General features: G+C 39.1%; 1 protein-coding gene across 1 annotated transcript in view; it reads right to left on the bottom strand.

The window, feature by feature from the left end:
* Nucleotides 1–25,409, bottom strand: part of cacna1aa (calcium channel, voltage-dependent, P/Q type, alpha 1A subunit, a) — a 137,578-nt gene that overhangs the window by 68,156 nt on the left and 44,013 nt on the right. The window contains exons 4-21 of the mRNA XM_073839715.1: nt 18,983–19,074; nt 16,088–16,240; nt 15,788–15,975; nt 11,129–11,232; nt 9,775–9,890; nt 9,484–9,540; nt 9,062–9,136; nt 7,943–8,149; nt 6,593–6,705; nt 5,458–5,570; nt 5,224–5,355; nt 5,007–5,079; nt 4,811–4,928; nt 4,643–4,710; nt 4,173–4,279; nt 2,651–2,701; nt 2,003–2,135; nt 1,092–1,597 (exon numbers count right to left, since the gene is read on the bottom strand). Coding sequence (XP_073695816.1) covers nt 1,092–1,597; nt 2,003–2,135; nt 2,651–2,701; nt 4,173–4,279; nt 4,643–4,710; nt 4,811–4,928; nt 5,007–5,079; nt 5,224–5,355; nt 5,458–5,570; nt 6,593–6,705; nt 7,943–8,149; nt 9,062–9,136; nt 9,484–9,540; nt 9,775–9,890; nt 11,129–11,232; nt 15,788–15,975; nt 16,088–16,240; nt 18,983–19,074 — 2,406 coding nt within the window. The remainder of the gene's footprint in view (nt 1–1,091; nt 1,598–2,002; nt 2,136–2,650; nt 2,702–4,172; nt 4,280–4,642; nt 4,711–4,810; nt 4,929–5,006; nt 5,080–5,223; nt 5,356–5,457; nt 5,571–6,592; nt 6,706–7,942; nt 8,150–9,061; nt 9,137–9,483; nt 9,541–9,774; nt 9,891–11,128; nt 11,233–15,787; nt 15,976–16,087; nt 16,241–18,982; nt 19,075–25,409) is intronic.

The following is a 25,409-nucleotide window of genomic DNA, read 5'->3' as shown; positions in this document are numbered from 1 at the left end:
CAAAATGCATGTTATTTTTTTATTTAGTACTGACCTGAATAAGTTATTTCACATAAAAGACGTTTACATATCGTCCACAAGAGAAAATAATAGTTGCATTTATTAAAACTACCCTGTTCAAAAGTTTACATAAGTTTGAATTTTAATGCTGTGTTGTTACCTGAATGAACCACAGCTGGGTTTTTTTTGTTTTTTTTTTTGTGATAGTCGTTAATGAGTTGCCTGTTTGTCCTGAACAGTTAAACTGCCTTCTGTTCTTCAAAAAAATCCTTCAGGTCCCACAATTTCTTTGGTTTTTTAGCGTTTTTGTGTATGACTTTGAGATCTTTATCATGCTATGGACAACTGAGGAACTCATATGCAACTTTTACATGAGGTTCAAACACTTACTGATGCTTCAGAAGAAAACACAACGCATTAAAACTTTTTGAATTTGAAGATCAGGGTGAATTTAACTTAATTTGTCTTCTGGGAAACATTTAAGTATCTTCAGTAGCATCTGAAGCGCAGCACTAAATGAAAAAAAATCTATATGTTTAGGCAAAATAAGAAAAATGTACACAACTTTCTGTTCAAAAGTTTACACCTCTGGCTCTTAATGCATTGTTTTTCCTTCTGGAGCATCAGTGAGCGTTTAAACCTTCTGTAATAGTTGCATATGAGTCCCTCAGTTGTCCTCAGTGTGAAAAGATGGATCTGAAAATCCTAGTCATTGTTGGAAAGTGTTCAAATACACAAAAATGCTGAAAAACCAAAGAATTTGTAGGACCTGAAAGATTTTTCTGATTAACAACGGGCGGTTTAACTGTTCAGGACAAACAAGGGACTCATAAACAACTATTACTAAACAAAAAAAGCAGTGGTTTATTAAGAATCTAGTGTACAGTATGTAAACTTTTGAACTTTTGTCATTTTTTAAATTCAACTATTATTTTCTCTATATGTCTTTTATGTGAAATATCTTATTCAGATATCATGATTTTGCATGATCCCTCAGATTCTGCAAGGTATAAGTAAACTTTTGATGTGTCCATCAAGTGCATAGAACAAAAAAAAAAAGGTTTTCAGAGATTAATTGCGACTAAACTCACTTCCTGTTACGGTGTCGCACTCCTCTTTCTTTTCTTCCTTCGCCCTCATGGCGATGATGTCTGTGTTTCCGCTCTCCTCCATCTCCACGCTCACACTCAGATCCTTTGTCCCTGCCCTTACTCCTGTGTCTCTTCCCTCCGCCCTCTCCGTCCTCCTCTGCGGCTTTACGATGTTGGCGAGTCTGGCTGCAGCGCTCGCCATGCTGATGTCTGCGGTGAGACTCTCTGCCCTCCCCATGGTGCTCGGAGCCTAAAAGACTCCGTCGAGATCCTGTGGAGTCCCCCCTTTCCAGTGATGTCCAGTTCCCAGATCCTCCACCTCCTCCTCCACCCTCGCCCTCATTGAAGTTGGGCTGTTTGTGCAGGAGCTGACGAGTGCGCTGGGGCTGGCCGTCACCCGGACGGGTTTTGTTGGTATTGTTATTGCGGTTCTCCTGAGGGTCTACGACCAACGGCCGGTCCAGATGTGTCTTCATATCGGGACGAATGTGACGGGAGTATGAGACCTACAGGCATGATAAAAACAAAACAAAAGACCACACATTTGTCAATCATTCAAATAAGAAGATAAGACCCTTTTTCTTAGGCTGGGATCGTGTAGTGCCCAATTTGAAGCTGGATTGAAACTGCAATTTGGACCTTCAACTTATTGATCCCCTTTGAAGTCCACAATATGAAGAAAAATCTTGAAATATTTTCCTCAAAAACCTTAATTTCTTTGCAACTGAAGACAGAAAGACATGAACACCTGACATGGGGGTGAGTAAATGAACAGGAAATCTTTATTCTGGAAGTTAACTAATCCTTTAAATTATTTGTGTTTTTAAATATTAGCTTTACTGAATGTTAGATGATGGCAAAGGTAATCTGAATGTAAAAAAAGTGGAAAAGTCTCTGTCATTTCTTCTCACCTTCCAGCGGTCTTCAGGCTCCAACTCATTGTAAAGAGCCTCTCTGCTGTTCACCAGGGTCTGTCGTCTCAACTCACTAGTGCGCTGCTCCCATACCGACTTACAACCTTTGTGGTTCTTCTGTTGCTCCTTACTGCAGAAAAGAGAGAGAGACAGAGAGAGAGACATTTACAGTATATCTGAGATTAGCAATCATCAAGAGGGAAAAGTGAGGTTGCTGCAGCTACCGCAGGCTGAAAATGCCCACCTACAAGCTACCAGCTACCATTTGTTAAAGAGGATGATTGCACCGCTTGGGTCAAACTCACTCACAGAACACACACAGAAAGAAGATAACTATAATAATTCTGGGAGTGAACACATCACAGGCGCCCAACCATTGGAGCAAAGCATGTGAAAGAGAGAAAGTAAAGGAGATAAGAGGAGAGCAGCAGGTGATGAGTAGCAGGATGAAGAGAGAAGAAGAGACGAGGAGTGACAAACCCGTCCCATCCCACCCAGCGGTCTGGAGAACAGAGCGGGGAGCAGCACAGAGAACCGAGGAGGAAATGCACATGTCGAAAAGGCTGATGGGAGAAGAGTGGGAGGTGTGGGGCGAACAGAGAGGCGTTTTTCGAAAGAACAGAAAGAGTATAAATGAATAAATACCAGTCCAGAAAGTGTTCTGTTGCATCAAGACGCTCAGAGTTTACTGTCACGCTGAGGAGGAAAACAGCATGTGAGAAACACAGAACATCTATTTGCTCTTCTCCCTCATTCACACACTCGTCCTCACTGATACACACATATTTTCTCACGATTCTCTCTCTTTTTCTTTACAAATACATGGATGCATAGGCACATTGACAAACTGGAATCATCTTCAATCTGTGCCTCTGCATCTAAGTTGTGTGTATTTAAATTGAGAAGATCACAAATTAGCTTCTTGATGGACTAACAAACACAACATGATAGATTTACAGTACCAAACATAACAGAAAACAAAGTTTCTTTAAACTGCTATCTGTGTTTTAGAACATCTAACTTTAACATTTAACTTTATTATTTTTAAAAGGTTAATTCGCCCGAAACTTGAAAATTTTGTCATTAATTACTCACCATCATGTCGTTCCAAACTTGCAAGACCTTCGTTCATCTTCAGAACACAAATTAAGATATCTTTGATGAGCTTTCTGACCCTGCATAGACAGCAATACAACCACCAAGTTCAAGGCCTAGAAAGTAAGGATATCATAGTCCATGTGACATCAGTAGTTTAACCGTATTGTTATGAAGCTATGCAAATAATTTGTGCGCAAAGAAAAAAAAAATAGCTTGTAGAGACTTAGACTTTCCATTTCAGTCTTCAACACGTTCACGAGATTAGAAGAGAAGAAATTGTTGAATAAAGTTGTTATTTTTGTTTTCTTTGCACATTAATAGTATTCATGTAGATTCATACAATTAAGGGCGAACAACTGATGTCACATGGACTATTTCAACGATATCCTTATAACTCTTTTAACTAACAGTGGTGGTACCATTGCCATCTATGCAGGGTCAGAAGCTCTTGGATTTTATCAAAAATATTTAAATTTGTGTTCTGAAGATGAATGAAGGTCTTAAGGGTTTGGAACGACATGAGGGTGAGTAATTCATGACAGAATTTTCATTTTTGGATGAACTATCTCTTTAAGCTGGTTAACCAAAACGCATTTACCAACCTAAACTGGATTTCCAGTAGGATACAATGTGATCCTATCTACAGTTTGTGAGTGACTTTTTTAGATATTATGAACATTAAAAATATGGGTTCTGGTTCCTTTTAGAATTTTCTAAAACAGGCCAGGGGTAAGTTTAAGTTTGGGGTCAGTTTATTTATAGATAAGAAATTAGTACTTTTATTCATCAAGAATACGTTAAATTCATCAAAAGTGATAGTAAAGATATTTATAATATTACAAAAGATTTCGGTTTCAAATAAATGCTGCTCTTTTGACTGAAACAAAAAAAAGCCAGATTGAAAGTGTTGCTTCTTTGTCTGTCACTGACCCCTTTGTTTATTTAGCTGATACACGAGCAACACATAGTCTGAACACATAAAAACAAACATTAAAGGAAGACAAAGAAATTGTGGGAGAGAATATGTGGCAGCAGGACAGAGAGAGAGATGAGAGAGAGATATACTCACGCAGCAATGGAGAGGTTGGCTGCAGACAGTGGGCTGACCTCTGCTACTTCCTTGGCCGCCTGAAGAGCCATTTTCTGATTGGCTGCTTGCTCTTCCTCCTGTTCATCCTATACATGGAGAGAATCATGAAGCATATTGGTTTAAATGTGATGCACACTGGTGCGTAGGAGTGTGAAGGATAAACAGTCAGAGATAGAGAGAGAGAGAGAGAGAGAGAGAGGAGAAACATGGTCATTGAGAGTTATCATACTAGTGCCTAGTGAGGTAATGGAACCACCATAAGAAAATAACAAATAAAGAAAATTATTTAACACTTTTTTTCCTGTACATAACTATTTATTAGAGATTTAACACTGAACTTCTAAACAAGCCTTAGCATTCCACATGCAGTTTTGTGAAGTGCACATACTGTTTGTTTTAACACCTGATCTATTACCCAGAAAGTGTGGCAAATTTTTATGCCTGTTTACCTTGGTCAGCTCTTGCGCATTGGCCAGATTGTCCACAGCGATAGCCAAGAACACATTTAGCAAAGTGTCTTTTCACAGATAGGTTAAGGAACATTACATTAATGCTTTACTGGTGTGTGTGAAAATTAAACTAACAGTGTGTCAGCATGCAATTATATGTTTGGATACAGTTGCCGAAGAGTGTAAGAACGATGAAGAAGACTGAGAAGACCATGCCCTTTTTGACTCCACCCTGAGACTCGATCCCATCATACATGACCATGTTCCAGTCTTCACCCGTCAGGATCTAAGACGCAGAGAAAAGGTTCATAATCACAAAGGTATGGAAAACACACAGAATGATTGCACACTGTTTGATGCTCACCTGAAATACTGTCATTATTGCTGCAGGAAAAGTATCAAAGTTTGTTGGCGGTGTGCCGGCTTCAAAATTAAACCTGAAGAGAAGAAACAGTGGTTATATTACTGCTACATAGTGTATTTCGATTCCATGCCTTGGACTGACTCTGGTGACCCATAAAAAAATAAAAATAAACAAATAAATAATCCTTTGATTATGTGCATTTTAGTGCTATACTGACTGTCCTCCAAAAAGCTGCATGCCCAGAAGAGCAAAGACCACGATGAAGAGGAAAAGGAGGAAGAGTAAACTGATAATGGACTTCATGGAGTTCAACAAAGACACCACCAAGTTTCTCAGAGATGCCCAATACCTGAAAATGAAAAAGGGGCACATTAGTCCTTCTTGAGACAACTTGAAATCTAATGGACAAATTGTGGGATGGAAAGACAGACATGGGACTCGAGACACTCACTTGGTCACTTTGAAGATCCTCAGTAACCTGAGAGCTCGTAACACACTGATTCCAAACGAGGTCCCTGGCTGGATTATAGACCAGAGCACCTCGAAAATGCTGCCACAAATGACCTGTCCCACACACACACGCACACAAATACACACAGATATATATATAAAACACACATTTAAAACTCATTCAATAACAGCAAGCCACAAAACAAAAACCCTCAATCAATGTCAAACACATACAGTTGAGGTCAAAAGTTTACACCCCCCTTTCTGAATCATTAAAAATGTTCATTATTTTACCCAAATAAGAGGGATAATACAAAATGCATGTTATTGGTTATTTAGTACTGATCTGAATGAGGTATTTCACATAAAAGACGTTTACATAGTCCACAAGAGAATTTTTTTTTTTTTTAAATGACCCAGTTCAAAAGTTTCCATCCCCTTGATTCTTAATACTATATTGTTACCTGAATGATCTACAGCTGTGTACAATGACTGTATGATTTTGAGATCCATCTTTTCACACTGAGGACAACTGAGGGACTTTAATGCAACTATTACAGGTTCAAATGCTCTCTGATGCTCCAGAACGAAAAACATGCATTAAGAACCAGGGGATGAAAACTTTTGAACATAATGAGTATGTGTAATATTTTTTTTTTCTAAATATCACATTTTTATTTATTTAGTATTGCCTTTAAGTGGCTACAGAAGATACTTACATGTTTCCCAGAAGACAAAATATATTTAATTTACCCTCATCTTCAAATGCCAAAAGTTTTTAATATGCATGACTACATATTTGTGTGATCCATCTTATGTTGCTAAAATAATTAACATTTTTTAAGATTCTGAAAGGGGGTGTAAACTTTTGACATCAACTGTAACTGTTTCTCACAAAATCATAATTTGGCAAAACATCCAAAACATTGAAATAACGATTAAGAAACTGATTTATTTTACAGCGCAGTGAATTACGAATGATACAAACACTTCAGTAATACAAACTTCAGTAATTATGTCAGCATTAAGATCTGACAGAGGAATGAACAGCTGATATAATGTTTTGGTTTTCTTCAAATGTTTTTTTTTTTTTTGGGATTTAGCAAAAAGGAGGAGGAAGAATAAGTGAAACTCACAATGCAGTCAAAACAGTTGAAGGAGGAGTGAAAATAAGGTCTGGTCCCCAGCCCATACATCTTAATACACATCTCTGACATAAAGATCCCCAGGAAGATGAACTCAGCAAAGTCTAGATTGCAGAGAGAGAGAGGAAACAGACATAGAGAGAGAGCATTTGTAAAGGTCAAAGATACAAAGAAAAGAAAAAGCAAGAGCAGGCCCATCAACATGTTTTATTCGTAAATTCGTAAGTCACAGATAATTTAAGTCAATGAAGTTTTTGTTCCGGTTTTATTTATGTTGACGTCACAGCTTACAGAGGATCGCTACTCAAAATCACTGCGTGCTTGTGACTCTTTAGCTCCATCCACAACACACCTCCAGAAGCTCAGTTGTTTTAGGAGAGAAGCATTATAGCTGTATCTTAGTGTGTCTTTTATAAATCTGCTAAAAATAAAAACTCTAAACACTACTACTCTGTAGGTACTCAAGATTAAAGGCGTCATCTGATGCAAAATTCACTTTTAAATTTTTACATTTTACATAAATTTAATTTTTTTTTTTTGTTTGAACAAAAATGTGTTTTGGCAGGGTGTGTACACAACCACCCTATAATGATAAAAATCCACCAAGTGCTTTTTTTAGAATTTTTTTTTTATTATTACCCCTTACCTTAAACCCGCCCTAAGTGAGCTGTGAACAGTTCGCCATTGTTTCGACGCCGGAGCAGGAGTAGACAAGAATGTCTTCTAAGCAACTGAGATGTTTTGTTGTTTGATGTAATAATGAACATAGCAGTCGTCATTTACTCCGGATATCTGAGCCGTTGAAAAGTTTACAGTCTCAAGAAAACTACTCGTCATTTGGAGAAAAAGGTGGGGTGAGCAGAAATCATTAGCATTTAAAGGGCCATGCACAAAAATGGGTCGCTGTGAACAGAGCTGTTTTTGACAAGGTTGAAAAAGCTGTTGTTTTACACTACTATTGGGAAATTTTAACCAAAGTATGACGTAGACTTTTTTTTAAGACCCGAAAGAATCTCATCAACTTGTGGCATCCGATGACCCCTTTAACATGAGATTGGCAGAAACTGTGTTATGTCTGCATTAAAGAATAAAAATTAGGAAAAAAAGAGAAACAGAGTAACTACTTGAGAATGTCAAATAAGAAACCCTAAACAGAAAAATAAAAAAGGAAAACTACAAGCAACGAAAGAACCTTCACAGTTTTGAGCACGTCCACAGAAAATACACCCTCAAATTAATGCCAGTTTTCCCACACGATATGCATGGAAAATACAGGAAAGTCCGCACATTCTGTGCAGGTCTACTGTACTAATGAGTGAACAGACAGGTGGACAGACTTACAGAGAAAGTCGGAGAGCACATCGGGTTGGTCGTAGTGCACAACAGCCACACACAGTGTGTTGAGTCCCACCAGACACAGCACAGTCCAGTAGAATGCCTGTGTCTTCACGATGTGCCTGATGAAGAATCTCAGTCGACGCTCCTTTTTATGAAAAGAAGAGCCCTCCAGTTTGGAGCTCTTCAGACTGCCCCGTGCAAACGGAGAACCTGAAGGTCAGAAAAGAAGCAGATAAGCAGAGTGGCAGAGAAATAAACACACAATAGAATTAAATGAAAAACAAAAAGTGCAATCTGATATGACCTTTGAAAATACAACACCAATTTTATTTTTTTTAAATCAAATGTAAATTCATGCCCAAGTAACATTTTCTTGGTTAAACTTTGTACTTGCACTATCAAAAAAAAAAAACGAAAAAGATACAATTTTGTTGTATATTTTTATATTAACCTCTTAAGGCCCAAGCTGTTTTTTTACATGCATTTTTTATTTCTCTTTGCTATTTGGGCTTATTGGAACCTAATTAGAATAAAACCTAAGTATCATCTTTTGATACGGTGTACTTTTGGAGAAAAATGATGTCCACATATGTGGATTCATGGTCCGAATTTCCATAAAACACAATAAAGTCACCTTTGTGTAATAGAATGAAAAACTTTGTATTTCTGCCTTGAACACAGCAGTTTTTGTAATCAATATTTAATTTATTAAAGCCATGTAAAAATCTAATCAAATTAGTGTTTTTTACATTTATTAAAACAACTTAAGGCAGTAACAATTGAACAATATGTTTTATTTGTGAACTTACGTTCAACTTATGTTTAACTAATTTTTACTTTTTCGGATCATCAAAGCTCTGTAAATATTGGACACATAGGCACAGAGATTTACTTCTAATTTCTGAAAAGCTGATTACTCCCTAAAAGCTCCCAAAGATCATGTTTTCATTACAGTTTTTTGTCTTATTTTGACGTTTGACGTTCAATACAGTAACAACATCCTACGTTTTTTTTAGAAAGAATACCAAAAACTAATGTTTTTTTTATAGTAATTTTTATGCCAATACCCTACTGATCAACCCTGAGGCAAAAAAAAAAAAAAAACTATTTAACTCAAAGCACCTATATCTCCATCTCCATCCTCTGCATCGAGCAGGTCTGCTTTACTCTTCTTGATGGTAGGCCTCCTTCGTGAGCCTGTGTGTAACAGACCATAATCACTCATTTATAACATACTCTCAGATTCAGAAAGCCTGAAATATTAATACATAACAGATAAACAGATTAACAGAAAGAAGACTGAGATATCACATGTCTGCTGTGAGCTACAGACGGACGGCCCATGTAAATGTGCTCATGAGCACTACATTAACTGCGCATTTGGACATGAAGTATACAATATCACCCCCTCAGCAAAGCCAACACGCTATTGATCTCTCTCCTCCTTTACAATGGAAAATCAACACCTAGTCCCAGTGAGGGAGCAAAGAGAGGAGGAGAGGGGGATGAAAAGGAAGGAAGGATGGAGGAGTTCACGTAAATACCGTCAAAGGGCATCCGGTCATCTGGGTCATTGTCCTCGTCAGCCAAAATCACTTCTTCTGCACACAATCAAAAAAAAGATTCAAATCAAACCACTGGAAAAGTCATGAAAATCAGGACAAATGCTAGTGCTTAAAAGAAGCCTAATGAAACATTTTGTACGTTATCAGCACGTTCCAATACTGAGACATACGAGTGTAAAGACATCCCTATCAAAAGAGACAAGCTACTATCTGAATTCTTGGCTTGAGCTTCTCTCTGGAGTATTTAATGGCTCTTTCTATGGCATTTACCTGCTTTGCAGATCCACTCAAGATATCCGTTCAGCTCTCTCTCTATCTGCTGCTGACGCTTCAGCTTCAGGAACTCTCTCCTGTTCTCCACACGCTCCCTTTCTTTGGCAAACTCTCTGTATCACGTACACATGCATGCAAACAAATACTCATCAACAAACACAAAATGCACTTATACTTAAATACAGATACGCTTGCTGATTTTTTTTTTGGCTATTTTGAGATCATCAGAATTTCTGGTCCAATTAAAAGGTCCAAATTGCAGTTTCAATGCAGCTTCAAAGGGCTCTACACGATCCCAGCCGAGGAATAAGGGTATTATCTAGTGAAACGATCGTTCATGTTTTAAAAATGTTATTTTATATACTTTTTAACCACAAATGCTTGTCTTGCACTAGCTCTGCAATGCGATTCTACCACTTCACGCATTACGTATGTTTGAAAGAACGTAATGCGCTGGAAAGTTCAAGCGCGGTTAGTTCTTCATCTGTGTACTTCAGTTCAAAATGGTATGATAGAGCAAAAAAAAAAAAATCATTGTTTTACTTTTTTTTTGTAAATGGGTGTTTGACTTTCTTTGCACGTTCGGTTTATGACAAATTTGTGGTTAAAAGGTACATATTTTTTATTTTTCTAGAAAATTACAGAAAGTTTTGTTAGATAAGACCCTTATTCCTTGGCTGGGATCGCGTAGAGCCCTTTGCAGCTGCACTGAGACTGCAATTTGGACCTTCAACCCACTGATCTCCATTGAAGTCCACTACATATGGAGAAAAATCCTGGAAAGTCCTCAAAAACCTTAATTTCTTTTCGACTAAAGAGAAAGAAAGACATGAACATCTTGGATGACATGGGGGTAAGTAATGTTTTAGGAAATTTTAATTATGGAGTGAACTAATTCTTTAAATCTGAAAATAAGTTAAAAATTATGACGATGACAAAATGATTAAGAAATATCTCAGATTCCACACTAGCTCACTAATAAAATCAAAATTGTACAAAAGATTTCTTTCCACTGAAGCACAAGATGCAATTTTCCCTCAGTTTTCATTCAAATTGCTCTGCTGATAATATATAATTGTTCATCTGAAGTAATTTTTACTTGAGGTGGTGTATCCAAGATATCAGCTTCTGCATAGACCATTAGTAATCATATCACACAATACACGAACAATTCATTTTTTAAACATACAATATCCACAAACTGTATTTCACATAGAATCAACAAAACTATCATAAACACTGTAATTCATAAGCAAATGAGACAATGCACCAAGAGTGCAGACCTGAAAAAAAAAAAAATGACAGAGCTGAATTTGAGAAGAGCTCACGCTAACTGAAAGCCGTTTCTTACCCTGACAGCACACCCAGCACAAGATTGAGCATGAAGAAGGAGCCGATGATGATGAGGGGGATGAAGTACATCCAGTTCCATGCACTCCCTGAAGCATCATTGCTCTGTAACAGCATAAAACAGCCCAGTCAGTACCATGAGGCACACATCCAAACATTTTTTCTCTCTCCAGCTGAGAGTGCGGCTTGTTCATCTGGTTTTCTTTGTGTTTGTCTTCCCAAGACTTTCCACAGCTCACTTCCAATGGTGTCAAGCAGAAAGACATCAGGCTGTTTGCCATTTTTATTTTGTAATTTTGTTAAGGCGATGGGAAATTTGACCCCACAAACAGAGGATGGGAACATCTATGACAGGACCGTGGCAGATCCTAGGACACCACGTACCATGCGACATGCAACCTGAGAATGGCAACCATCTGGCTGGGGCTGCTTCATCTGTGGTACACACAGCTGGGTGCTCGACACCGCTGCACCCTGTCACTGCAGAGAGGAACAAATGGGCAGCCATCTTGTGTGGCATTGCTCCACTGGCTGCCTCTAGGGAAGGAGCCCAGGCTACAAAAGCCCTGATAGAAACTACAAGCACTGCTTTAGGAAAATCGCAGATGATGGTGCAATCTCTGCACATTTTGGTATTTAGGTATTTCAAGAGGACACATTTTGTATAGGGATAGTTCTCACACAAATGAAAACTGTATTGTTATTTACTTGCATTCATGTTGTTCAAAACCTGTATGACAATTTTTCTTCCATGTAATAGAAAAGATGTTTAGCAGAATGTCCAAAAAGTGAACATGGATGGGGAACAAGGATTTACTCAATTACTTTAATCAATATTTTAAACTGTTGTCAATAAAAATAGACTGTTTTAAATAGCATCTAAATTATACATGTAAAAAACAGGAGCACACAGGGCTGCAATATTATTTAAAAAAAATTTTTTTGTAGATTATTGCTCTTTATATTGTGATAATGATATACTGATATAGAAAACAATATAAAACTTTTTTGTTTTGTTTTGGGCACATCACATTCTGGCTTCATAAACAAACACGTTAGCCAAGTCTAGCGTAAGTTATGCAAAAACTCCTGTTATAATCACTGAAGCTGCAAAATTAATTGTTTATTTACATCATATCTGCATGGTGTTGTTTATGATGAGGGAATTCGCGAGCGTGCACACTCAACAACAGCTCCAGCGTTTTCAGCGCTGACTAATCTAAGCTCCTCTGATTGGCCAATGCATTCCTAAATTCAACAGAAATGCGTTTGATTGGTTATAAGGCTCAATGCTGCACAAAACAGTGCTTAAAAGCTATATGAAACAGTTTGAGCGAATCTAAATGTAATTCCGGGAATTGACACTTTTCATTCATTTTCACATTTCATTTTAATCGCGACAGCCGTAATACATTTTTTTTACCCCTTTGTCTTGAATTTATGGGGCATTTTGGTCTTTTTGGTGACATTTTTGGCACAAGCCCTTGTTAATTTCCGACCCTGCTTCCAAAAAAAGAAAGAAGACATAAGAGCTGGGAAAATAAATCGTTGCATTGCGAATCGAGAAATGATTCTGTATCGCTTCTGAGATTTTCCGAATGCACCACGATTCTTGAACAAATCGATTTTAAGCTTAGTTTTGAACAGCAGATGGCACTGCATGCTTTAGAAACAGCCGTAATTAACTTGCTTCCAATTCCTTACACACACTTGAACCTAAAATAATCATTTATAAAGTTCGAAAAGTTACAAGCGTGTTCAGAGTAGGCTGTGTTTACCTTAATCTTGCGTCTTTGCATCTACATTAATTCTTGAGCATTTGTGTGTGCGGTTAAAGACTAGATTAGAGCACCATCTGCTGTTAAAAATTAAGCTCGATTCCAGAGAAAATCGCAATGCATTCAGAAAATCTCGGAATCAATCCACGAATCACGAATTAACATTGCAGCCCTTTTTGGAACTTTAAAGTAAACTAGCTAATATAAGGATACAAGGATATCTTAAAATAACCCATGTGATTTTTTTTTTCTATTTACATTACATCTATGTAATTTGCAGATGCTTTAATCCAAATCGATTTAGAAAAGAAGTAAAGCATTTTGTCAATATTTGTAAAATACAGTGAAAATTTGTTGTTGCTATGCCCCACAGTCTTCCTTACTGTCCCTTCTTCTGTCTCCTGATGTGCCTCACTTCCGTTTCGTCCGCTCCTTCGCTCTCTCTGCATGTCTGAGAGCTCTGAAAGCCCCAGTATGTACTGCAGCTTTTTTGCAATTAAATTTTCATAGGTTTCTTTCTCAGCAGCTGTAAGAATAACTTCAGTTGAGCAGGGTCTGTTATATATAGAGCCCCATTCACCGGAGAGAGGAGGAAAACAGGAGGAAGAAAAAAGCTGGGGCAAGTAAAAACCGGGGGTACAGCGAGCCAAGCAGCAAGAGTAATAAAAAGAAAGGAGGGATAAAAATACAGTAAGACCAAATAAGAGATGATGCCATCTGATTGGGCCGTACAGAACTGCAAGCCTTGGTCATATGGAATCACCATCCTCAGACTAATTCTCATTGGCAAGATCATTTCGAAAATAAACCTTTAATCCTTTAGGTAAAGCTGCTGTTGATTTGCGAGATGCATTGACGTGGCATTGGGATTAAACTGGTCCCTGAGGTAACATCATGAGTTTGTGAAAATCTTGAACATAACATTGACATCACTGCCCTATTTTCTGTCGCAGAGGGCGGGTGAACTCACCGGAAACAGCGCGCTCTGTTCAGGGTGGACAGGCTGGCCACAAGCGATAAGACTATAAATGAACTGCACCGTCTTTGACTCTATAGGCAAGATTTTGCTTACTGTATGTCTGCGACTGAAAGGTACAGGGGATGTGGATTAGGCGGGGCTGTTCGGTCCCTCAGATTAGATTTTTCTTTGCTGAAAATCTTTAAGTAAAAGAAATCAGTAATCCTTTACTCTGAGGATTAATCAAAATCAAAATAATACAGGATGTCTAGGTTAAAAGTTGAGGCCCACCAATTTCAAGATGAGACAAAAGTGTTTTTTGCAATTCATGCACAAGGACTGCTGTGCTGCTATAAAAATATAAATTAAATATAAATTATTGTTTTTTATTCAGCAATGATGCATTATATTGACTCCAATAAATGCTATTCTTTTAAACTTTCTATTTATCAAAGAATCCTGAAAGCATCAGTTTTCACAACATATCTATAACTCACAACATATTTATATCTCGCAATTGTGACTTTTTTTCTCAGAATTGACTTTTTTTCTCAGAATTACGAGTTTATATCTCGCAATTGTGACTTTTTTTCTCAGAATTGACTTTTTTTCTCAGAATTACGAGTTTATATCTCGCAATTGTGACTTTTTTTCTCAGAATTACGAGTTTATATCTCGCAATTGTGACTTTTTTTCTCAGAATTACGAGTTTATATCTCGCAATTGTGACTTTTTTTCTCAGAATTGTGAGTTTATATCTCGCAATTGACTTTTTTTCTCAGAATTGTGAGTTTATATCTCGCAATTGTGACTTTTTTTCTCAGAATTACGAGTTTATATCTCGCAATTGTGACTTTTTTTCTCATGCTGCGTTCACACCAAACGCGAATATGCGTCTAAATTCGCGCCTGCCGCATCTAGTTATACGCGTGACCACTTTGTGTTCATTCGCACGTCAATTGTGAAATCGACGCGCATGAAAACAAAAGTTTGAAGCAAAATTTACGCGCGTCAGAGGCGAAAGTTTCAAAAGTTTCGAACCCCGTTGGCGGCCATCTTTTTACAAGATGTCTGTTGTTGATCGGTCATTTATCAAGAGAGTCACCGCTCTGTATTTGCTCTGAAGAGCGGCGTAGGGATCATCGTCGCCGTATTTGGGTCCACCAGACCCTTCGGAGGCGAACCAAGTTCGGCGAGTTTCATCATTTGCTCCAGGAGCTGCGCCTGGATGACGGCCGCTTTCAGCGGTACTTCCGCCTGTCCCGCGCCCAGTTCGATGACCTGCTGTCCCGCATCGGAGCGAGGATCACCCTCCAGGACACCAACTACAGGCGCTCTATCCCGGCTGCGGAGCGCCTGTCCATCTGTCTTCGATTAGTAAATGTATATGATATTTTAAATACAGTATATTCAATATGCTAACATATGCTATCAATGTTTTTTTTAAACTGTGGTACAGATACCACTGTTGGCGCTCTTTCTAGTGATACTGAGTTAACTGCTATAACCTAGACATTAACCTAGAAATTATTCTCTTGGCAGACGTGATACTGTCATGTTTCTCTGTATAAATACAGTGATCTTTGTAGTGCATCACAGCATCAAGCAGGATCCTGATTGGTTAACGTGGCGCGAATTGACGCAAATTTTTGGGTGAACAACCCGTTTAGGTATTCAAGTCATTCACAATGACTGAAAAACATACCATTATCCTCATAAAAATTACTCATACCTAAAATAAGATTTTGATCACCTCCAGTATTAACACAGATATTCAGAATACACACTCACAATCAAAATAAATCATTGCTTAGTGCTACTCGTGTTCTCGTTTAAGGTTCTATATAAGCGTAGGCCAAAAAAAATCCAAAAATGAAATGAGGAAACTCTATGGCTTTAGTGAAGTGTTTGAAATGTGACTTACATAGTATAACAGGTCAGTCCAACCCTCCATGGTGATGCACTGGAAGACTGTGAGCACGGCAAACAGGATGTTGTCAAACTGGGTAATACCATAGTTCGGTCCAATCCAGTATGTTTTACATACTGTTCCATTAGGACAAGACCGAGCGTTAGTTTCATTTCCACATGGAAACTCCTCCCGGATCTCATCTATCAGAAAGAAAGGGGTGTTTTTTATACTTGATCAAATTTGTGTGCTTGTTATAGTGACAGTTGTGGAGATCATGATTGAAGAAGTGAGAAAAAGGACATTGAGGCCTACCGGTGATGTTGTCAAAGCAAGTGGTATGAAATTTGCCCATGTAGAACTCTAGACCAATGATGGCGAACATGAGGATGGCAAAGAACAGCAACAGACCGATCTGCAGCAGAGGGATCATGGCCTTCATGATGGATTTAAGCACAACCTGCAAGCCTGGAAGAAAGAGAACAAGCATTTTTTGCAGTGGATTACAAAGAATGTCAGTTTGGAAAACAGAATATTTAAGTGAACTGTCCAGGTTTTGTGATCATGACACTATCTTTTCACATTTTAGTATTGGCATCTGTGATTAAAGTTTTAGCTATTAGAGTTCTTTCATGGTTGTTGGCTTTGTGAGGCTTTCTGTGCTGGGTTTTTGTGGATTCAGGGTCTTCAAGGTGAATATTAAGGTTTGCTGTCACTTCGCTTCAGTAGTTCTGTATTGTTTGCTCACAATCCTTCTTATTGTGTGACTCATTATCTTTCACTTTTAGTTTTCACCCACTATACTTATTTGCTGATAATGTCTTGCCAAGCTTTGTCATATGCAGCCATGATCATAAAACTTTTTGTTTTGAAAACACCAAAAATTAGGCTGTGAGGGTGTTACGAGCCCCTGCTCTTTCTCTCATTGTTTTTTTTCCTGAGTGCAGCTGGTAATTGGATGGGGGTGGAGAATAGCACACACTTCCTATTTTAGAGCTGCTGGTTGCACTTCAATGGCAGCTTGCCCTGGGAACTCTGTTTTGTGTTTGATTTTGGGTTTTGTTTTCCTTATTTTCTTTTGTTAAGGATGGTGAGTGATTGTTTGTTTAGTTATAACAGAGTACATAGAAAGCATAGGTAAGTGAGCTGACCCGGAAGACTTTTGTTGTGTTTAATTTCTTTCTCGGGAGATAGGAAGTTTTTCTTAACTCTTCAGTAAGTTGTAGTCTAAATTAGTTAGCTCACCAATCCTTATTTATGATTTAAGTTCAAGTGCATTTCCTTTTTGTTTTCTGTTTTGGTCATATTCTCTTACTTTTACAATAAAACTTTTAACTTTTTGCCCTGGCCACTGTTGTTTTTGTTGGTTTTAGAATGGCTCTTATGTTGGTCCCTAAATGGGTCGTAACAGAGGGTTACAGAAGCTCCTGCTTAACAGGCTCCCAAGATTTGTCCTTTTTGGAAGTCAAACCACAAATCAACGACAAATCACCCATTTCTATGGAAGACCATTTCCAACACAGAATAAAACATTTTAAAAAAATTAATTTAGAATTTGGAATTTATCTCATAGGACTTTTTATTCTTCCAATTGCGAGTTTACATCTCACAGTTCTGAATTTTTCTCAGAAATGCATGATACAAACTCGCAATTCTGACCTGTTTTTTTTAATTGTCAGATACTTTATAACACACAATTGAGTTATTAAGTCAGAATTTTATTTGTATAAACTTGCAATTCTGAGAACACTTGCAATCTTTTTCCACCTCAGAAATGAACTTCATAACTCGCAATTGCCAGTTTATACCTCATTCTGAGAAAAAATGTCAGAATAAGAAGAAAAATTTCAGAATTGTGAGATATACATGCAGAATTGCAAGAAAAAATCTGTATTGCAAGACACAAACCTGCATTTGTGAGAAAAAAGTAACAATTGGAAGTTTTCATCTCGCAATTCTGACTTTATTTCTCACAACTGCGAGTTTAAACCCTGCTATTCTAACTTTGTTTCTTGCAATTGTGAGTTTATATCAAGCAATTCTGAAAATAAATAAATAAATCTGAATTAGGAGAAAAACATTAGAATTGCGAGGAAAGTCAAACCTGCATTTGCGAGAAAAAAGGCACAATTGCAGGTTTTTATCTCGCAATTCTGACTTTATTTCTTGCAATTGTAAGTTTAGGTTTATGTCCCGCTATTCTGACTTTAGATCTTCCAATTGTCAGAATTGCAAGACACAAACATGCATTTGCGAGAAAAAAAGTCATAATTGCAATGATTTTTATCTCGCAATTCTGATTTTATTTCTTGTAATTGTAAGTTTATATCAAGCAATTCTGAGAAGAAAAGTCAGTCAGAACTAGCAGAAAAACATCAGAATTGAGAGAAATTGCAAGACACACCTTGCATTTGCGAGAAAAAAAAGTCACAATGGCAAGTTTTTATCTCACAATTCAGACTTTATTTCTTGCAATTTAAAGTCAGAATTAGGAGAAAAACGCCAGAATTGCAAAACACAAACCTGCATTTGCGTGAAAAAAGTCACAATTCTGCCTTTATTTCGTACAATTGTGAGTTTATATCCCGCTATTCTGACTTTAGAACTCACAACTGTGAGTGTATATCACACAATTCTGAAAAAAGTCACTACTGCGAGTTTGTATTACGCAATTCTGAGGAAAAATGTCAGAATTGTGACTTGCAAACTTGCAATTGTGAGAGAAAAACTCTCAATTGCAGTTTATAAAATCAGAAATGTGAGATACAAACTCACACCTCAGAGAAATTCCTTCACAATTGTGACTTTTTTTCCCAGAATTGTGAGTTTATATTGTGCAATTTTCACTTTATAACACAATTCTGACTTAATAACTTAATTGTCTTTTTTCTCCCTCAGAAATAGACGTCATAACTCGCAATTGCAAGTTTATATCTTACAATTCTGAAAAAAAGTCAAAATTGCGAGATATAAATGCAGAATTGCCAGAAAAAAGTCTGAATTTTGAGATAAAAACTCACAATTACTTTTTTTTTTTTTTAAATTCAGTGCGAAAACAGGCTTTCATACATTTCACCCGCAGCTTATATTAAACACTAATTAACACAATTTGTACTACACTGATTTACAAACTAAAGAATATAGACAATTTGCTATAGCCTACACAAATTAGAATAACCCCTATAATAAATGACAAAATACGTTACTCACTGGGAATCCCAGACACCAGTTTAAGGGGTCTCAACACTCGAACAGCACGCAACGTCCTCAGATCAAAGTCTGAGCCCACTGTGGATAGGATTCTGGAGAGAAAAGAAAACAAAAGAAAATACAAAATCAGTCAAAGTTTAACTTGGGATGTTGTGGTAAACTGCAGTCTCTCTACCCACACAGGATTTGCTTTTAAAGACAGTTTTGCTGTTTGAATCGAGAGAAGCATGTGTAAAAGCAGACAAAGGTGCTTAAAGGAACACTCCACTTTTTTGGAAATAGGCTCATTCTCTAACTCCCCCCGAGTTAATAAGTTGAGTTTTACCGTTTTGAAATCCATTCAGCCGTTCTCCTGTTCTGGCGATATCACTTTTAGCATAGCTTAGCATAGATCATTGAATCCTATGAGACCAATAGCATCGCGTTCAAAAATGACCAACGAGTTTCCATATTTGTTGTATTTAAAACTTGACTCTTCTGTAGTTATATTGTGTACTAAGACCGGAGGAAATGCAAAGCTTCAATTTTCTAGGCTGATAAGATTAGGAACTAATTTATTGCTGCCGTAATAAAGCTGAAGCAGGAGCAGTAATACCACGCAGCACATGTGCAAATGCTAAACTAGCTGGGAACTCATTTCTGATAATACTCCGCCTGCTTCGTCCATATTACGGCAGCAAACTTCCTTGACTATTACGCCGGAATGGAAGTGTAGTTCCTAATCTTATCAGCCTAGAAACTCGCAACTTTTTGCATTTCCACCGGTCTTAGTACACGATATAACTACAGAAGAGTCAAGTTTTAAATACAACAAATATGGAACTCGTTGGTCATTTTTGAACGCGATGCTATTGGTCTAATAGGATTCAATGATCTATGCTAAGCTATGCTAAAAGTGATATCGCCAGAACAGGAGAACGGCTGAATGGATTTCAAAACGGTAAAACTCAACTTATTAACTCGGGGGGAGTTGGAGAATGAGCCTATTTCCAAAAAAAGTGGAGTGTTCCTTTAACCTGAGCTCATGTAAACCTATTTGAACCCAGACTAAACTAATGTCCAATTTTTAATGCAGATAAAGTGAAAATCCTAAATGACTGTACAGTATTAACACTCCCCCTAATCATCTACTCGACAGTGTGTGAATCCAAGACTACGGACAATAAGAAAATAAGCAGTGGGCACTAATGGTTTTAGAGAGGATGGCACACACTGCCCGTCCCCCTGCAGAATGAATGTCAGAGGTCCATGCGCAGAGAATAGAGATAAATGTGGATACCGCTGCTTTGTATTCATATGACCTTTATTTGTGCAGGAAAGTCACTGGAAACGGATTCTCTTCAGTGATAACATGCAGAGAAGAACAAAGACGCGAATCCAACTGAATCGATACAGCACCGCTGTTAGTGAAACATATGACACAGGAATTTTAAATCAACATTCATACGCACAGTTGCAGCAGTAAAATATCAGTTTCAACACCACGTGTTTCTGGAGACTGCTACCAACCTAAATCAGCTTCACTGGGCACGGTGACATACGAAAATGACCCTAACCTGTCTAAAAGTGCTTTGATATGAATGTCAACTGTTAAATAAATCTTCTGCCTTTATCTTAGTGTTCAATAAAACAAACTAAAAGCAAAATACGACAGAAAAAAACAAACAAATGACACAGGAGAGGCTGAAGGAAAACTGGTTATGCAGTTAATATTAATGGAAATTACTCAGGATGGACAGAAAGCCAAATGAGAAAGTAAGCGGGAGAGAGAGAGAGAATGAACAGAGCAAAAGGGGAGGAGGTGAAGAAAGAGAGCCAAAGGGGGTTGGAGAAGGAAGAGGGAACAGAGAAAGGGGAGGAGCTGGATGAGAGTGAGAGGAAGATGCTGACTGGCTGATTTATTCCCATCTCTCCTCGTCTATTTATAGAGCTGCAGTCTGAGAGCCACCACTGTCAGCTGTACCTGACTTATTATACAACACTTTCTCTCCCGTTCTCTAACACGCTCAAGTACTTGTTTTTTTCTGTGAGGGTGGGGACTTTTCATTGACTTGTGCTGTTTTATAATGAGCTGGCGATACTTTTGATTCATGACCCTGTTCTTAACCTTCACACAAACCCTTATCTTTTCTTTAAGATGTTTATTAAGCCATATTCCTAAAACTTTCAATTTTAGATTTATTGGGGGACATTTGGTCCACACAATGTTGGCAAATCCTGATTTACGATCAGAGCTGGGTAGATTACTTACAGATTGTAATCCATTACTGTTTTAAAACCAAAAATGTAGTTAGTAATGTAATTCATTACGTTACATATTTAAGGTAATATAATCAGACTACTTTTTGATTACTTTTAAATTACTTTTGGCCTAACTCGTGTTTTATATTGATTTAAAAAGGACAATCTTGAACCATATTGATATAAAAATACAAATAGTAGGAAAATATATTCCATTTGTTAAAATTAACAACATTAAGTGCATTAAACATTAAATGACGTCAAGGTTTCCCAAACTGGGGTTTGTAAAGGAAACACAGCAGGTTCATGAGTTTAATTAAAAAGCTAATGATTAATTAAATCATAAAAAAATGTCAAATTAAAGTAAATCATTTTAAAATAACATCAGTTAAAATAAAATACTTGCTAAACAATGAAACATTTACAAAAATAAACATGCAAATGTGATACTTAATTCATAAAATATTTATTTTAAGCAAATATATTAGGTGAGCAAGGTTTAAATGACGACCAAAAAAAAAAAAAAAAAAAGTTTGGGAATGCCTGCATTAAATAAGGAATAATGAATGGTGAATAGTTAATTTGTGCATTTTAACGTGTTTGAAATTCAAAATCCTTACAAAGACAGAGAAACAGATGGTTAAATAACCTACAGAGTGATAATGATAATTAATTTATTCATCAGTAGTTGATGCAATGTTGAAACAATTCTTAAACCTGAAATGATTTTTGTAAATTCAATCTAATTACAAGTACATATGAAAATTAACAAACATACATGCACAAATAAAATAAACCTAATGGCTTGAGTTAAAGGATTAGTTCACTTTCACAATAAAAAAAAAAATCATGATCATTTACTCACCCCTGTATCATCCAAGATGGTCATGTTTCTTTCTTCATTCAAAGAGAAATGAAGGTTTTTGAGGAAAACATTTCAGGATTTTTCTCCATATAGTGGACTTCAATGGGGATCAACGGGTTGAAGTCCTGAATTGCAGATTCAATGCAGCTTTAAAAGATCAGCACGATTCTAGCTGAGGAATAAAGGTCTTATCCAGCAAAGTGATCAGTCATTTTCTAAAAAATAAAAAAAGTCTATACTTTTTAACCACAAATGCTTATCTTCCACTAGCTCAACGTTATGCATTATGTAATCACGTTGGAAAGGTCACGTGTGATGTAGGCGGAAGTACCGACCCAGCATTTACAAAGCAAACGTGCAAAGAAAGACAAACACCCTTTACAAAAAAAGGTAAAACAACGATGCTGGATGATTTTGAAGTTGGAGGAGAATACGAGATGAAGTTTAACCACGTGTGACTTTTCCAACATGATTACGCAAAGCATGAAGTTGTAGGGGTCGGCTGGGATCGAGTAGAGCCTTTTGAAGCTGCATTGAAACTTCAATTTGTACCTTTAACCTATTGATGCCCATTAAAGTCCACTATATGGAGAAAAATCCTGGAATGTTTTCCTGAAAAAACATAATTTCTTTTCGACTGAAGAAAGAAAGACATGAACATCTTGGATGACATGTGGGTGAGTAAATGTTCACAATTCTTTATTTTGGAAGTGAACTAACTCTTTAACATGTTTAATGACCCTAAAAATACAGCAGAAGAGGCACACAGCCAAACCAGACATCAAATAAAGTAATTAATTCAACTGAAGGCCTACGTGTTGTTCATAAAAAATAAAAAAATAAAATACCTAGCTAGGCCCACCTAGGCCACCAGATAATCTAAGTTTATAACCCCCACTGTAAAGCTACATAAAGCGTCTGTTACTTCTAACTAGACTGGATGTGCTGAGAAAGATGCCTTGCTGTTTTGAGCTTAGGAGGTTTAGGAAGGTGAACGATGTTTGTGTGGGCTCCAGTGGAGCCTCCAAAGAAGCTGGCAGATTGGGTTTATGGGATACAGAGGAGGACTCACAGGTGTTTACACTGCACTGACAGGGGGCAGCCCACTGGGAGGCATCTGCCAATCCATCCCAGCACAATCCCAGACACACACTGTGAAAGTGGGAGAATGTGTGTACAGCTGGGAGTGAAAGGAAAAAAGGAGGGAAAGTGGCAGTGTTTTTGTAACAATGGATGTAAATGTAGGTCAGCGCTGCTACTAGTCACAGCACTACCGCTTGTTTAGCGCTACTCCACAGATACTGTACCAGCAGCGAAGTCAAAAATACATTCAAGCCTTTTTGTTTGTTTAGAGAGCCGATGAGGATGACTCTCACCATAGACTTCCTCACAATACACCATATCCCCATAGCAACTGGCAATTCCTCATTCAGACAGTTTCTACGGTTACTGGGGCCTTCTCATTCATAACTGTTTCCATGGGAACAAGAGCCATTTCTCATTGATAGAATCTCAGCATCACTGCGCTAACAAGGCAAAAGGAGGGGTTTGACGGATTTATAAACGTATAGCATTGCATGCTCTGGAATCATTCCAATACACAGTCATATATATATATATATATTGTGGCGAGGCGTCTGCCCGCCCCCCTAATTTTCATCACCACCCCGTCCCGTATTCGCCGCCCTTCTCCAGGCTCCCGACGGGAGTGGGTGTGTAGGGGAGAGGAGGGGCGTGTAATCGGCTCGGGCTGGCGGCGTGTGATGGGGACACCTGATGTAAATGAAGCCTCATCACCGCCGCTGTTTAAATCCCGAGCGCGCCTCTCCTCGGGAGACCGGTCTCTTTCCCCCGTGCATGCACGCTGGTGTCCTCGCGGGTCCAGGAGGGGGTGAAGAGGGAATCCCGCGCCGACCAGGAGGACGAGCCGCCGGACCCGCGGTTCCGGCTAAGCCGCCAGAAGTCGCCACCCCAGCGCCGGACAGCACGAGAGGGATGAGCCTGCCGGAGATGCCGCCGCCCTTTGCACCCCGGCGCCAGTATGGGAAGCGCCCGCGGCCGCCGGACTCCGCCCCTCTCCTGGACCCTTCCCCTCTGAACACTACCGTTCCGTCACGCTGCCCCAGCACCCGAGGACACCAGATTCCCCTTTTATTTTGGACACTGTTTTACTTTATGGACTCACTTTCCCTTACTTTCTGTTTAATAAAAGCCTCTCCGAGGCCTGACGCCACACCCACTGTGTCTGTCGTGTGCCCCTCCCGCCACAGTGGTGGAGAATGCGGGCAAGGCGGGGCTTAGACAGCGCAGTGGGCAACACCTGATGACGTCATCCCCTCTCGCTCGCCAAAGCTCGTGAAGACCCGGACGGGGACGGAGAACTACGGAGACGGCCTCCCAGCCGCAAGAAGGGTAAGTGATGTTTCAGTTAGTCACTTATCCTGCGGTTGGTTGAGGCTGTCGACTAATACCGGTTTTTCTGTCCCTGTTCCGGTACGCGGCGAGAGGGAGCGTTGCCTTGGAGAGGAATCCCCGCCCACTCCGACCGCTGGAGCCTGGATGAGGAAGGTAGCACTCCTGCGTGGGCGGCGACCTTAGGACGGGGATGTCGCTTGGGGGGGGGAATGTGGCGAGGCGTCTGCCCGCCCCCCTAATTTTCATCACCACCCCGTCCCGTATTCGCCGCCCTTCTCCAGGCTCCCGACGGGAGTGGGTGTGTAGGGGAGAGGAGGGGCGTGTAATCGGCTCGGGCTGGCGGCGTGTGATGGGGACACCTGATGTAAATGAAGCCTCATCACCGCCGCTGTTTAAATCCCGAGCGCGCCTCTCCTCGGGAGACCGGTCTCTTTCCCCCGTGCATGCACGCTGGTGTCCTCGCGGGTCCAGGAGGGGGTGAAGAGGGAATCCCGCGCCGACCAGGAGGACGAGCCGCCGGACCCGCGGTTCCGGCTAAGCCGCCAGAAGTCGCCACCCCAGCGCCGGACAGCACGAGAGGGATGAGCCTGCCGGAGATGCCGCCGCCCTTTGCACCCCGGCGCCAGTATGGGAAGCGCCCGCGGCCGCCGGACTCCGCCCCTCTCCTGGACCCTTCCCCTCTGAACACTACCGTTCCGTCACGCTGCCCCAGCACCCGAGGACACCAGATTCCCCTTTTATTTTGGACACTGTTTTACTTTATGGACTCACTTTCCCTTACTTTCTGTTTAATAAAAGCCTCTCCGAGGCCTGACGCCACACCCACTGTGTCTGTCGTGTGCCCCTCCCGCCACAATATATATATATATATATACACACACATACACACACACACACACACACACA

The sequence above is a fragment of the Garra rufa genome, chromosome 1 (genome assembly GCF_049309525.1).
Source record: "Garra rufa chromosome 1, GarRuf1.0, whole genome shotgun sequence".
NCBI classification, from domain to species: Eukaryota; Metazoa; Chordata; class Actinopteri; order Cypriniformes; family Cyprinidae; genus Garra; species Garra rufa.
The sequence above is the reverse complement of the archived record's forward strand: the minus strand, read 5'-3'. Positions and strand labels throughout refer to the sequence as shown.